Source organism: Budorcas taxicolor, chromosome 11 (assembly GCF_023091745.1).
Source record: "Budorcas taxicolor isolate Tak-1 chromosome 11, Takin1.1, whole genome shotgun sequence".
Lineage (NCBI taxonomy): Eukaryota > Metazoa > Chordata > Mammalia > Artiodactyla > Bovidae > Budorcas > Budorcas taxicolor.
The window spans coordinates 147,748,058-147,762,840 of NC_068920.1; the positions used below are offsets into that span (position 1 = coordinate 147,748,058).

At 44.4% G+C, this 14,783-nt stretch overlaps 1 protein-coding gene across 1 annotated transcript in view; it reads left to right on the forward strand.

The window, feature by feature from the left end:
* Positions 1 to 14,783, forward strand: part of MBOAT2 (membrane bound O-acyltransferase domain containing 2) — a 102,036-nt gene that overhangs the window by 41,896 nt on the left and 45,357 nt on the right. Inside the window, exons 2-3 of the mRNA XM_052649189.1 lie at positions 4,544 to 4,689; positions 8,780 to 8,857. Of these exons, the coding sequence (XP_052505149.1) occupies positions 4,544 to 4,689; positions 8,780 to 8,857 (224 nt within the window). The remainder of the gene's footprint in view (positions 1 to 4,543; positions 4,690 to 8,779; positions 8,858 to 14,783) is intronic.

Here is a 14,783-nt window from a genome sequence, read left to right on the forward strand (position 1 = left end):
GTTGGCTCATTATAGAATGCTTAGCTCTGACGTGGAGCTAATTAACTTGTATGGCATGGGTGGCAGTTTACACATTTTTTCATACGAGGTGTAGCTGTTGGTTTGGTGTGTCCGTGGGAGAAGGTTAGAGTTAGGGTCCTCCTCTGATGTCACTATCTTGGACCCTTCCCTCCCTAAATGCTTTTATTTTAGAGCATTATTAATAATTTCTTTAATAACCTTAAAAATAAGTGACTCTTACTGTTAGTTCTTTTGTTGTTGTTCCGTCATTCAGTTGTGTCCGACTCTTTTTCAACCCCATGGACTGCAGCCTACCAGGCTCCTCTGTCCATGGGATTCTCCAGGCAAGGATACTGCAGTGGGTTGCCATTTTATTCTCCAGGGGATCTTCCTGGACCAGAGACCCAACCCTCATCTCCTGCATTGGCAGGCGGGTTCTTTGCCATTGAACTTCCAGGGAAGCCCTGCTATTTCTTTGGAGTGGCATAAATTTACCGAGGAGCAGGCTTTAAGCCTGTGTGCCTGGACACTGCCTTAATTGTGAGATTGAACCACATCATTTGATGTCAAAGAAAATTCTTCTCTCACCCCCTCATGTGAAGCATGCTCCTTAGAAGGCATCTTCCGGTGTGCCTACAACAGCTGCTTTCATAGGTACTTCTGTGTGCAACTTTTCACAAAAGGCTTCTTTTGTATAAAATGGGAAGTGTTACAGAGGAGTCTTAAATGAACTAGAGTTTTCACCCTTGCTTCTTTCTCTGTCCTATGCCCTGCCTCCCCTCTCACCCCACCCCCCACTCCCAAACTTCTTGGGGGCAGTTTCTTTGAAGGCACATCAGGTCATTTGTGTAGGTATATTTTCAGCAAAATGGTGTTGAAAAAAAGGAACGTAAAGTTGTTTCAGTCTAAATTTCTTTCCATTTGGAAGAAAGCTTGTGCGAAGGATTGACCCATAACAGCAGGAACAAATATACACAGGCGTGTGTGTTTATTATTGTGTGTGTTAGGTGTTGGCATTTTGTTAACCAGAATGGATGTATTTTGCAGATCACAGATCCCCTATGTGGTCTTTCCCATAGCCATCAAGTTGGACCTTTGAACGTTCTCTAGAAGTAGACAGGCAGCTGGGGAGCAGCCTAGACTCAGACATGGTTTGGAGCCTGGGGTGCTCACTGTTACTGTAGGTGACCTTGAGCTGGTGGAGTGAACTGGGGAAGCAGCTCCTTGTTTCTCGGATCAAAGGATAGAAGCAGGGGAGAGTGCCCGCACACGTTGGGTCTCCATCCCGGCCTTGTAGGTCCCTTCCTTCTTGTTCTCTCTCCTCTCCAGCATGCGTTGCCTCCCCTGACCTACCCCACACATGAAGCAATGACTAAGACATGGTTTCAATTCACAAGTGCTATTTGGACATCTGGGCATGTACCCTTTCCTTCTGTATAAAGGAACAAGTCTGGATATTCCCACCTGCTTGTCCTAGAGGTTTTTTGCTTGGTATCAATTGTGCTAGTCCCACCTCCTGGAGCTCCCACTGTCATCTGATGGGCTGAATCCGTCTCCTTTGCAGCCTGGCTCTCCAAGGCCTGGGTAGCAGGTGTGCCTCTGACTACCCCTGTCAGGGTGATCGACGGCACCTGCTCCCGGGGTTGGCTCCCGGGCACTCAAGCTGAACCCTAGTTCTGTGTGCTTTTGGAGCAGGAGCCCGCTTTACGCGGCGAGGTGTCTGTCTCCTGCACAGCAGTCCTGGCCCCTCATGTATCAGGTCTGAATTATTCACAGCTGGCTTATCTAAACCCAGAGACATCGCTTCCTCATCTGTGGCCTTCTGCCCTGGATGTGCTGTCGCCAGGCTCCCTGGGGAAGCTGCAGTTGCCAACTCAGGCGGCTGGTCTCAGTGCTGCGCCCTGTGGCCTGACGGTGCCTCATGAGCCTCCTCTTGCCCTGCCCCACACGGCACACTGTCCTTGCAGCCCTGACCTGGCCGGGCCATGGCTTGCAGGCTGTGGGGTTCTGCCCTGGGTCCCCCATCTCTTCCGCTGTGTGGATCACTCTTAGACGTGCATCTGCTCTGAGGGCCTAGACATGCCCCCCAAGTGTACGTGCTGGCCTCCCCCCTGTGCTCTGAGACTGAGTGCAGGCGAGGGGGGTACATTCTCCCCTGGACTCTTGTGCCTCGCATAGGCTCATGTCTCTGTCCCCTGGTGCTGGCTGGCCTCTCCTGGCTTCTCAGGCCCCAGTCGGTGCCCTGACGGCCTGAGTGTTTTCTGTACCCGCTCAGCCCTCCTGGCTCAAGGAGGCTGGACCAGCCACGGCCTCCAGCCTGTTCCATGCTCCCATCGCTCTGTCCCCAGTCGGCAGGCGCAGAGCTTGGGTTTCATCACTCACTAAATCACCTGTGTTCCTGCATCATGCATGGCCTCAACCCTGAGTGCCTCCGCGTGGCATGCAGAGCCCCTCTGTCTCCGAACAGAGACCCCCCCATTCCGGACCCCCTCCCACTGCATTCTGACCCCCTCCCCCTGCCCCCGCATGCTGACCCCTCACCCTGCATTCTGGCCCCCCTCCCCCCCGGTTTGGACCCCCTCCCCCACTGCTCCCACCGCACTTGGCAAGCCTCAGCGAGTGCTTCCTTCATCTTGGGTTCTCTCGTTTTTATGGAAGACGCCCCTTCTCTGATATTCCAACACCACCGTGGCTCTCACCCCTGGAGGATGACTGGGACCTGTGTTTTTCTTTTTGAATTGTCGACTTTGGCACCTGCCCCCAAAGATACCTGTTCAGTGTCTGGAGTGTGAGGTGTGATCTCATTCTCTTTACCTGTAAGATGACTACATTGAAACGAATGGTTATAGAGGTAACAGAATTCTGCATGCGGCGGTTCTGGAGTGCTTCTGTAGTAATTCAGGGTTTGTTTTAGGTTAGACAAGTGTGAAAAGAGAGGGAGGGAGCGAGGCCTTGGTGCCTACCGAGCTCCACTGTCATTATGCCTCATGTCACCTGCTTGGTGAGCCACTCCTTCATGCACTCTCCTTTAGGGTGTTCTCAAAGTGCTTTCTGTCCAGCCGTTAATAACTGAGTTGATGTTCCTTCCACGTGTACGTGTTTCCTTTTCTCGTTAGATTCTGAATCCATCTAGGGCTGGCAGTGGGACTTATGCATTTTATGACTCCTATGCTCTGCCCAGAATAGATGCGCCATGCATTTTTGTTTAGTTACAACATATTTGAAAGAAAGTTTTTAAACTGTAGGACGCTTTGTAGATGTGAATAGTTTTTAACGTCTATATTCATTTTTCTGGTATATCTACTTTTCGCTTAATTAAAAAAGTATTCTTGGAACCCTTTAGGAGAAAAAAAAGTGCTTATTAGAACCTGATGGAATGACATTTTGGTTGTATTGAGTTTAACTGATTCAAAGAACAATGGTCTCTCAGGCAATGTACAATGTCCAACTGTTTTTCTCCTTGTAATGCAAGAAAAAACACATAGCTGTCTGTGTCTCTGGGCAGAGATATCTCTGGATCTGTGGCGGCACTGACGTGTGGCTGGGTGATTTATTCCTAATTGAGCTTCCTGAAACAATGGTTGTGTTGTTGTGTGTTTCTCACAGGTTCCTAATGTCAAACGGATTTTTCTTTTATTTGTAGATGTTAAGACCTATGTTTCTTAGTGTTCTAGGAGAACCTACTTCATGAGGGACAGAAAAGGAGGGTTTTCTCGAGTCTTTAATACCACAGGAGAGGCTCGTTTGTAGTCTTTTAAAAAAAAATCATTTTGTGAGGGCAAAAGAAATGTTAAGAAGGGAGAAAAAGGAGCCGCAGTCCTGTTCCCAGCTTGTGTTTCATTCCTGTAAATCGAGGGCGATGTTGTCCCTGCCGTTATGAGGATGTTTAAGGACTGGCCTTGGTGGGCTCAGGGGTAGTCTCTTTCCCTCATGGCTCTCCAGGGGCTCCTTCCTCTTGTTCACCTGCTGACCTCCTGGACCAGTCCCTGAGGCCCCTGGAGCTGAGACACGTAGTTCCTTTCAGCGCTGGCTTTAGACCAGCAGCATCCCCTTGACTCCTCTGCCAGGGATGCCACCGAACTCCTAACGGCAGGGGGTGCCTCCCACAGACTCTCAAGGATCTTGACTGGATCTTAACCCAGAGGAGTTTAGGAGAAGCTCAGAACTCTTCTTCTCTACCAGTTACAGGGTCGCCCAAGTCATTAAAATAAGTTTATCTTTCCCTCTAACCATATGGTGCCCTGTGCCACGTCTGCATCCCCGTGTCTTCCAGATTCTTTCCGGGCCCCTCCCAGCCTGTCCCCACGCTGGGCGCCAGTGTCCCTGTTGCGTATAGCACTGACGTGTGCATCAGCCCTTCCCTCTGAACGTGAGGCTGTCATCCTGGGAAAGACACCCTGGTTTTTGTTTTCGTTTCTTTAGCAAACTGGAAGATCTTAATTTTAAGTAACCTTGGTGTTTTTGTCGTGAGAATTTTAATGTAACATCAAATGAAACGTTCAAGTCTGTGTTGCTAATACAAAATTTTAATTTTTCTTTGCAGGTCAACTTTGTAGTGTGCCAACTCTTTGCCTTGCTAGCAGCCATTTGGTTTCGAACTTACCTACATTCAAGCAAAACTAGCTCTTTTATAAGACATGTCGTTGCTACCCTTTTGGGCCTTTATCTTGCACTTTTTTGCTTTGGATGGTAAGTAATTATTTTGATCATATTTAATGAAGATTTTGGATGTCTTTGTGAATTGAGTGTGTAGAAAAATACACTATGTAGAGTTTTGTCCTTATATTTAGCCTATTAATGTTTTACATTTTTTATTTTTAATAGAAAAGATAAAGAGTGGAAAGTGGGCTCTGTCTCTTCAGTTTGGGCTCAGAGGACAGTTTGCTGTTTATAACTTATGAAAAAGGACCCATGAAGAAAAAAGACATCAAGACATTTTATTCTGTCATGAGTAGCTCTTCTACCTATTTTATAGATCTTTTATGCCAGGACAAATGAACCATTTAAAATAACTTGTTCCTTTCTGTACAAGTGGCTGGTAAGAGGCTGGTAAAGCCCATCAATAGAACTCTGTTATCATTTTTTATATTCTGCCATTAGCTGAATGAGGTTTTTGGTTGGGTTGGTTTTGGGGGGGAAGAATTATTTATGAATGGAAAGCTTTTATTTATGGCCCTTCAGATGCTCCATGTGTCTGTGTTTCTTCCACTTGGTTCCTTTCTTCATTATCAGGACTATTCTTGTAATAAATACAGACACCCTGTAGTTCCTGTTTGTCCCAGATGACGGTGGTTGTAGCAGGAAAGCACAGTGTCTTGGCTAAACAGCAGAGACGCTCAGTAGAAGGATTCTTGGTGATTCCTCCTGAGTTTTCCTTCTTGTTGTTGTTCAGTCGCTCAGTTGTATCCAACTCTTTGTGACCCCGCAGACTGTAGCATGCCAGGCTTCCCTGTCCTTCACCATTTCCTTCTTAACTGAGAGCTTATGCTGCTGGCTCATTCGCTGTGTTTGCTCTTTGGCAGATTGTTGTTTGAGATGCAGATTCCCTGAGAGAATGCCAATGCAGTCGCTTGATGGATGGTTTAAGGTAGTTCTTGTTGTGGGGTGTAGACTGGTGGATTTTGACAATGACTCTGTGTTTGTTCTGGGAGGTTGTTTTTGATTCTTGGTAGGGCTGAAATATCCTGGTATTTCTTAATCTAGTTTTTTCCTCTGGCAACCGTACATGTGTCCTAGAAACTCATGAAAATTCAATTAGGGGTTATTTATTCCTTCTCTGCCTTGTTGCCCCGTGACCAGTCCTCTGATAGGCCCTGCCAGTGGTAGGTGTATGTGGAGTCCCAGGGTTTCTATGCGCTTTCTTAAATCAGATCTAGGCATGGTTTCTCCCTTTCCTGGACAACATCAAAGTTTTCTTCAGTTTCTCAGGGGATTTCTATTTAAACTTATCTTAAATCATGCCATGGGTGTGTATTTAACTTTGTATCACAGAGCTTTTCAAATGCAAAATAACAGAAAATAGTAGAATGAACCCTCAAAGGCACATTATCCAGCTCAACAATTGTTAAAATTCTACTATTCCTATTTCATTCTTTCCTCAACTATTTTTCTGCAATATTTTCAAGCATATTCCAGTTTACACATTTTACCCATATATACGTCAGTGTTCAACGTGTATTTTGTCAGCATATTTTTTTCTTCATTAAAAAATTTTTTATTTTATTTTTAATTGGAGGATAATTACAATATTGTGTTGTTTTCTGCCATACATCAACATGAATCAGCCACAGGTATACATATGTCCTCTCCCTCTTAAACCTCCCTCCCTCCTTCCTCCCCATCCCTCCCCTCTAGGTTGTCACAGAACGCCTGACTTGAGCTCCTTGAATCATATAGCAAATTTCCACTGGCTGTCCCTTTTATACATGGTAATGTATATGTTTACATGCTGCTCTCTCTAATATCCCACCTTCTCTCTCCCTAACTATGTCCAAAAGTCTTTTCTCTGTGTCTGCATTTCCACTGCATGTTGTAAGGGGTGGGGAAGGCTTGTCCAAAGTGACCAGCTCCAGACACCCTTCATTTTGTGGTCTGTGGACACAGAGAAGACGGAGATGTGATCCGTGTTTCCTGGGCCCTTGTGACTGGGAGTCCTGCTGGAGGGAGAGGTGTTTACGGATGGGGGAGGGTGCTTTCTTGCTGTGAGGTCTTCTCAGATACTCTATCCCAGTGTCCCAAGGAGCTCACCTTAAGGTCAGGTGGTCATAAGTATGTCGATTTCTATGTGATAACTAGGATTTTAAAAAAGCGTACTCTATTCTTTCCTTGAAGGAGAAACTTTTTATATTCCTTTCTTTGGGAAAAGAGATTGTTTATGCCTCTGCACCAGGTAAAAGATAATTTTTTGCTACTTGATATAAGTGGGAAAATAGAGTGTCCTTCTGGATTGCGTTTTAGCACTCTGTTAGCCTCGAAGGCAATCCTGTCTCCTATTGATTTTGACAAGTTGTCTTTTGGAAGACTGTGTTAGTGGTTGCCTAAATATAGTTGACTCTTTTACCTACTTGTATTTGGCCTCAGCTTTTTTTTTTTGACCCATCATCTATAAATTTCTTTTAACTGAGAATTAGTTTATACTTTTAATTTACTTGCTTTAGCTATGTGAGAGCAGTGCAGGGTAATGGACTGGAGCTTAGACTGAATCCAGACAGACCTGGATTCCACTGTGGGTGCCTCAGCCTGGCAGCGCTGTGACTGGACCGTTACTCAGCCTTGGTAGCATCACTTTTCTCACCTGTAAAATGGAACCAGTGGTGGTGGTCAGGTCTGAAAGACAGAATACTGCAGAAGGGAGCTTAGCACAGTAGCCAGTTCTTTTCTGTTTCAGCTTATGGGCACATATGTTTTTCTGATTGGCGGCTTTCTGGTAATATAGTAGCATTCCAGGCCAACATTGTTTCCCTGTGTGTGTGTTTGTGTGTATGTGTGTTTTCCGTGTGTGTGTGTGTGTGTGTGTGTGTGTGTGTGTGTGTGTGTATTTGTTAGGCAGAGGAAGAGACAGGCAGATGAACTCTCCACAGTGGGAAAGATAAGTCTCTTCTATACCTGTCTTGGAGCCTACTTCTTATTTGTAAAATTTCTGTGGAAAGTTAAAAATAATTAAGTAGCTTTTCACAGTGGAGGTGCCTGTTATTCTATGATGCTTAGGTTAGAAAGTAATTTCAATCATAGTTTAAGATCTTTATTAATGCTTTAAATTATATGCAATGATTTCAACATTTTTTTCATACATTATTCATGCTCTCAAAGGGGAAAGAAAATAGAAATTTTGCATGTGTGTGCGCTCATGCATGCATGTGTGCAATCTTAGGGATAGTTTGGAGGGATTTAATTTTTTTCTCAAGTATTTATTTGGCTGCTTGGATCTTAGTCATGGTGTGCAGGCTCAATAGCTACATAGCATGTGGGATATTAGTTCCCCAGTCAGGGACTGAACCCACATCCCCTGCATTAGAAGGCAGAGTCTTAACCACTGGACCACCTAGGGAGTCCCATGGATGGATTTTAAAACTGGAGATCTAAATCATGTTTTGCCTGACTTTTATGAAATGGATGGATAAATTAGTTCTCTCATTTAATGGTGTATTTCTACATTAGAACATTAGAAAACACTATATTATTTCCGTGAGAATGTTTCGTAGATGGATTACTGCAAATTAAGGATTGACTAGATTTGTATAAGGACACTTATTTGACTCGAGCCATCGTGTTTTCAGAATGAATCAATTTGGGTGTACCCGCTTTTAAATGAATTCTAATATTTAGTATTTTGGGCTCTTTTGTAAGTAACACTTGCAAAGACTACCGCAGCTGTATTGGCGCAGTCAGGTGAACAATTAAGTGATGTCTGTCAGGACGATTCTGAAACCCATGTTTCTCACTCCTTTTCATACTTGTGCCTTAGTAATGGAAAAGCGGTAATGCTTCAGTCTCAGGACCCCATGGAGCTTTGGTGTAGCTGGGAAATGTGGGATGCTCAGCCCCCAAGTGTGGCTTTCTGGAGTCCTTATTTTTCCAGCCCTTGTGGGGCTTGTAAGATGAGACTCCTCTAGGGTATCCACACAGTGTTAGGCTTTGGAGGGTTTGCTTCCTTGTTTTTTTTTTGGGGGGGGGGAATATTCTGAGTTATGCCTAAGCCCTTTTTATCCTGAATCATTTCAACTCGATGTTTGTGTGTAGGCCCTTCTAACCCTTCTAACAGTGCTCTTACTTTTTACAGGTATGCCTTACATTTTCTTGTACAGAGTGGAATTTCCTACTGTATCATGATCATAATAGGCGTGGAGAACATGCACAAGTAAGTGCTCACTTTATTCACGTATAAAACGGGTTCCAACATAATTGAATCGGGCCCAATAGAATTTTACCACGTTAAAAATTATTCTGAATTATGATCATTTTTTCAAGACCATCATTGATATAAAAGCAAAACCCTCGGTATGCATCACTCTTTCGTGTACTCAGAGCAGGGTTTCTCAGCCTCAGGGCTACTGATGGCTGAGACTGGATCATTCTTTGGTGGGTGGGACTGTTGTATGCCCTGTAAGATGCTGAGCACCATCCGTCGCTCCTGCCCACTTGGCGCTGGCAGCCTCTCCTCTCCAGGTTGTGACAACCATGGCTGTTTCCAGACAGTTTCACACGTCTCTTGCGGGGCCAGACCACTTCCAGGTAAGGACCACTGGCTTAGTCTTGGGTAACAGCAGTGCCGAGATGGAGTAAGCAAATAGATTAGAGAGAGATTTAGAAGGCACGTGTGGAAGGACTTGGTGATTGATGGGGAAAAAAGGTGTCAGGGTGACCCCAGGTTCCTGGTGTGAATATTAAGGTAAATGGAAGCAGAGTTTCTGAGGATAGGGAAGCCTGGGGGTGGGGAGCATGTCTAGGGGATAAGCATTTCAAACAGTGTGTGTGTGTGGGTGTTAGTCACTCAGTTGTGTCTGACTCTTTGCAACCCCATGGACTGGATCCTGCCAGGTTCCTCCGTCCATGGAATTCTCCAGGCAAGATATTCACCTAAAGCAGTGCTTGGTACATAGTAAACGCTCTGAGCATTTGCCGAATAGGTGCCTGTGGACTTTATAGAGTGTCTGTGAGACAGTTAATCGATGCTGGGAGCTGGTGTGGAGGTCTGGGCCAGAGAGGACACTGGACACTGGAAATAGATATGGTTGAACACCCAGGGGCCGAGGTACCCACAGAGCTTGGTGGCAGATCCTTGGGAGTGTTCTGTGTTACCTGTGGTGCACCGTGTCTCTGAATCCTGATATATGTGTGGCTTCAGGAGTTTTCATACAAGGAATGATGGACCTGTAGCTAATTTCATAGTCCCCCCCCCCCCCCGCCCCCCGCCAAATCTCATTCTGTTCTGCATCTTTGGTGATTCATGGGTCACCCCATCTGCTTTGGTGCCATGTCTTCCCTCAGTTTCCAGTGGTGCCCCCTGCCTTCCTGGATCCCTCCCCCTGCTGTGTGCCAGCACTCCAGGTTTTGGTGTTTTGACTCTTAATTTTTTTAAGAGGAGGGGTAAAATATTTTGATTATGTATCATGTGAAGCAATTTTTACACCATTGCAACTCTGCTTATGAAATCTCACACCTGAGAAAAGGAGCTTCATGTTGTAAATCTGGAAAAAGAAGGAACATCTGATGGGATTACTGAGAACAGGGGACTTGTATACACCTGCGTGAATGGAAGTCATAACATGCTTCTAAGTAGGAAGTGTGTGTGTGTGTGTGCGTGCATGCACATGTGCACTAAGTCGCTTAGTCGTGTCCGACTCTTGGTGACACTCTGGACCATAACCCACCAGGCTCCTCTGTCCTCGGGAATTCTCCAGACAAGAATACTGGGGTGGGTTATCATGCCCTCCTCCAGGGGATCTTCCCACCCCAGGAATCAAACCTGCGATTTATTTCTTACTCTCCTACATTGGCAGGTAGGTTCTTTAACCCTGGCGCCACCTGAGAAGCCCCCAAGTAGGAAGGTTAGTAAATTCATATTCAGTCAAAGGAAGCGGTTTATTTTTCTGAAAGGCAGTGGCAGTCGGTGAAGCTACCTTGTAGAGCTTCAGCCCCCGTCTGGCTTGGTAGCCACGTGCGGCCTGTAGATTTAAGTGAATCAACGTCTAAAGCCCAGTTGTTCAGCCACACTGGCCATATGGCACGTGCTCGACCCCCACAGGTGGCTGGTGGCCTCTGTATTCAGCAGCACACACAGCGCATTTCTCTGGGGGTAGAAAGCTCTGCTGGGTGGTGCGGCTGTGGGCCCGCAGGCAGAGGACGTTGGTTTCGTCGCTCTTTTATGGTATGTTCTGTGCACGTATGTGCTGCCGGTGCTTAGAGCTTGACGTCATCAATGGAGCAGGTGAGGGTAGACGGATTTGCCACAGTAGTTACAAGTATTGGCAATAAAGAGGAAGTGATTAACTTAGAAAGTGTCTCTTTCCATCTCTTCTAACCCCTTCCATTTTAGTTTATACTGATAGGTTTTTCTGTTTGATTTTGCCTTTTTCCTTCTTTTTTTTTTCTTTTAATCCCCTTTTTCACTCAGACTTTCACATTAATTTTAAATGTTGAATGGGTTCAAACTTAAGAAATTAATTCAAATATGCTCGGTGGGGCTTATAGCATTCCTCTGTTGTTTAAAGTTATTGTTTATGTAAATATAATACACATCTGTTTATTTCTTTTAGTCTAGTTTTACATGGTATGTATAACCTGTTTCTTTGAACATCGAGGGTTTGAATTTTTTTAAGTGAAGGATTTGGACTCTCTGAGTATTTAACAGTTTAAAAATTCTTGGATCTCTTTTTTTTTTTGTACATTTTGTAAGCTATTCATAGTTTTTGCAATCTCTGTAACAAGTCCATTTGTAAATTAAAATATTTTAATATAGTATAAGCTTTATTTTTGTAGCTTCCTTTAACACTAACATATATGCTATTTTATTCTGATCCATAATGAGATAATTTACCTTTAAAATTTATTCTAGAATTCGGTGCTTTTTCTAGTCTACATTTTCATATAAGCTTTGAAATTTTTAAGGAAAAATGTAAAAACCTTAAGTGATAGAGGCAAAAAGAAGAAAGAGTATTTAGGAGTAGAAGGTCCTATATATTGGGATATTGAGTCTCCTTAATTAGTTTGGGGGTAAATTAACTTTCACAAGTTTGCCCGTCATTTCTGAGAGCAGGGATTGGCAGACTGTGTGAAGGGCCAGAGAGCAAATATTTTAGACTGTATAGGATACACAGTCTTTTCATAGCTTTTTTCGGTCCTCTTGTTGTACATGAGACAGTATGTGAACAATGAACTTGACCATGAATCCATCAGACCTCATTTATCCAAAAAAAAAAAAAAAAACATTTTAAAATAAATATTTGTAGGAGTCCTATAGGGGAGTCTGGGGAGTCCTATAGGCACAAAAAGTAGTTTTACTTACAGTCAAAAGATGTTGAACGTTTATCACTCTTGTAGTGGGAATTTAGCTTCTGTAATTGAAATAGTCTCATTTTCACATGACTGTGAAATAACTGCCCAACTATCTAAAGTACGAAGGAAAGGACTAAATTTTGATTGTGAAAGGATGTTTACATTATCATCACAGATCTTAATGTGTCTTCTCGCCAATAAAAAGGATGAGAGAAAAAAAAAAACAAAAAGCAGGTGGACTGTATTTGGCCAGCCCCAAGTACTAAACTCACTCCTGCTCCAGGGACATGAAAAGACAGAGGCAAGCGGACACATGCTCTTCCTCCTAGTTTCCAAAATACGAAATAAAGCTTGCCAAGTGGTAATTTTAAACCTGTGATAGTACAGATGATGGAATAATGAACTTTATTACTGATTTGCTGTGAATTATTGTGATGAAGCAGATGGTTTCTAAAAAAGCTGTTTAGAAGAGGCAGGAGGGTAGAGCCGTGTTTCCGGCCCACTGGCTGGGAAGTGGGAGGCCTTTTCCCTGGAGAAGGCGGCACAGCGTGGCTGGGGCCTGTGGTGTTCCGATGATGGACTCAGAGCTTTTGTGGACGGGCGTGTGAACCTAAGTGCTCTTCATGTTAGTTTTGTGTTTTTTAACTTTCCTGTGGGAAGACTTGTTCTGAGTTCCAAAGAACAGCCTCGGATTTTGGAATACAGCACTAGGGACCTGCCCTTCAGTCAGTCAGTCAGTTCAGTCTCTCAGTTGTGTCCGACTCTTTGCGACCCCATGAATCACAGCACGCCAGGCCTCCCTGTCCATCACCAACTCCCGGAGTTCACTCAGACTCACGTCCATCGAGTCCGTGATGCCATCCAGCCATCTCATCCTCTGTCGTCCCCTTCTCCTCCTGCTCCCAATCCCTCCCAGCATCAGAGTCTTTTCCAATGAGTCAACCCTTCGCATGAGGTGGCCAAAGGACTGGAGTTTCAGCTTTAGCATCATTTCTTCCAAAGAAATCCCAGGGTTGATCTCCTTTAGAATGGACTGGTTGGCTCTCCTTGCAGTCCAAGGGACTCTCAAGAGTCTTCTCCAACACCACAGTTCAAAAGCATCAATTCTTTGGCGCTCAGCTTTCTTCACAGTCTAACTCTCACATCCATACATGACCACTGGAAAAACTATAGCCTTGCCTAGACGGACCTTTGCTGGCAAAGTAATGTCTCTGCTTTTCAATATGCTATCTACTACTACTACTAAGTCACTTCAGTCATGTCTGACTCTGTGCGACCCCAGAGACAGCAGCCCACCAGGCTCCCCCGTCCCTGGGATTCTCCAGGTAAGAACACTGGAGTGGGTTGCCATTTCCTTCTCCAATGCATGAAAGTGAAAAGTGAAAGTGAAGTCGCTCAGGCTCTTCGCGACCCCATGGACTGCAGCCTACCAGGCTCCTCCGTCCATGGGATCTTCCAGGCAAGAGTACTGGAGTGGGGTGCCATTGCCTTTTTCTTCCAAGGAGTAAGCGTCTTTTAATTTCATGGCTGCAGTCACCATCTGCAGTGATTTTGGAGCCCCCAAAAATAAAGTCTGACACTGTTTCCCCATCTATTTCCCATGAAGTGATGGGACCAGATGCCATGATATTCGTTTTCTGAATGTTGAGCTTTAAGCCAACTTTTTCACTCTCCTCTTTCACCTTCATCAAGAAGCTTTTTATTTCCTCTTCACTTTCTGCCATAAGGGTGATGTCATCTGCATATCTGAGGTTATTGATATTTCTCCTGGCAATCTTGATTCCAGCTTGTGCTTCCTTCAGCCCAGGGTTTCTCATGATCTATTCTGCATATAAGTTAAATAAGCAGGGTGACAGTATACAGCCTTGATGTACTCCTTTTCCTATTTGGAACCAGTCTGTTGTTCCATGTCCAGTTCTAACTGTTGCTTCCTGACCTCCATACAGATTTCTCAAGAGGCAGGTCAGGTGGTCTGGTATGCCCATCTCTTTCAGAATTTTCCACAGTTTATTGTGATCCACACAGTCAAAGGCTTTGGCATAATCAATAAAGCAGAAATAGATGTTTTTCTGGAACTCTCTTGCTTTTTCCATGATCCAGTGGATGTTGGCCATTTGATCTCTGGTTCCTCTGCCTTTTCTAAAACCAGCTTGAACATCTGGAATTTCATGGTTCACGTATTGCTGAAGCCTGGTTTGGAGAACTTTGAGCATTACTTTACTAGCATGTGAGGTGAGTGCAATTGTGCAGTAGTTTGAGCATTCTTTTGCATTGCCTTTCTTTGGGATTGGAATGAAAACTGACCTTTTCCAGTCCTGTGGCCACTGGAAGTTTTCCAGGGTTGGAAAGGAGGAGTTTTCCAGATTTGCTGGCATATTGAGTGCAGCACTTTCACAGCATCATCTTTCAAGATTTGAAATAGGTTAACTGGAATTCCATCACTTCCACTAGCTTTGTTCATAGAGATGCTTTCTAAGGCCCACTTCACTTCACATTCCAGGATGTCTGGCTCTAGGTGAGTGATCACACCATTGTGATTATCTTGATCGTGAAGATCTTTTTTATGTAGTTCTTCTGTGTATTCTTGCCACCTCTTCTTAATATCTTCTGCTTCTGTTAGGTCCCTACCATTTCTGTCCTTTATCGAGCCCATCTTTGCATGAAATGTTCCCTTGGTATCTCTGATTTTCTTGAAGAGATCTCTAGTCTTTTTCATTGTTGTTTTCCTCTATTTCTTTGCATTGATCACTGAAGGCTTTCTTATCTCTTTTTGCTATTCTTTGGAACTC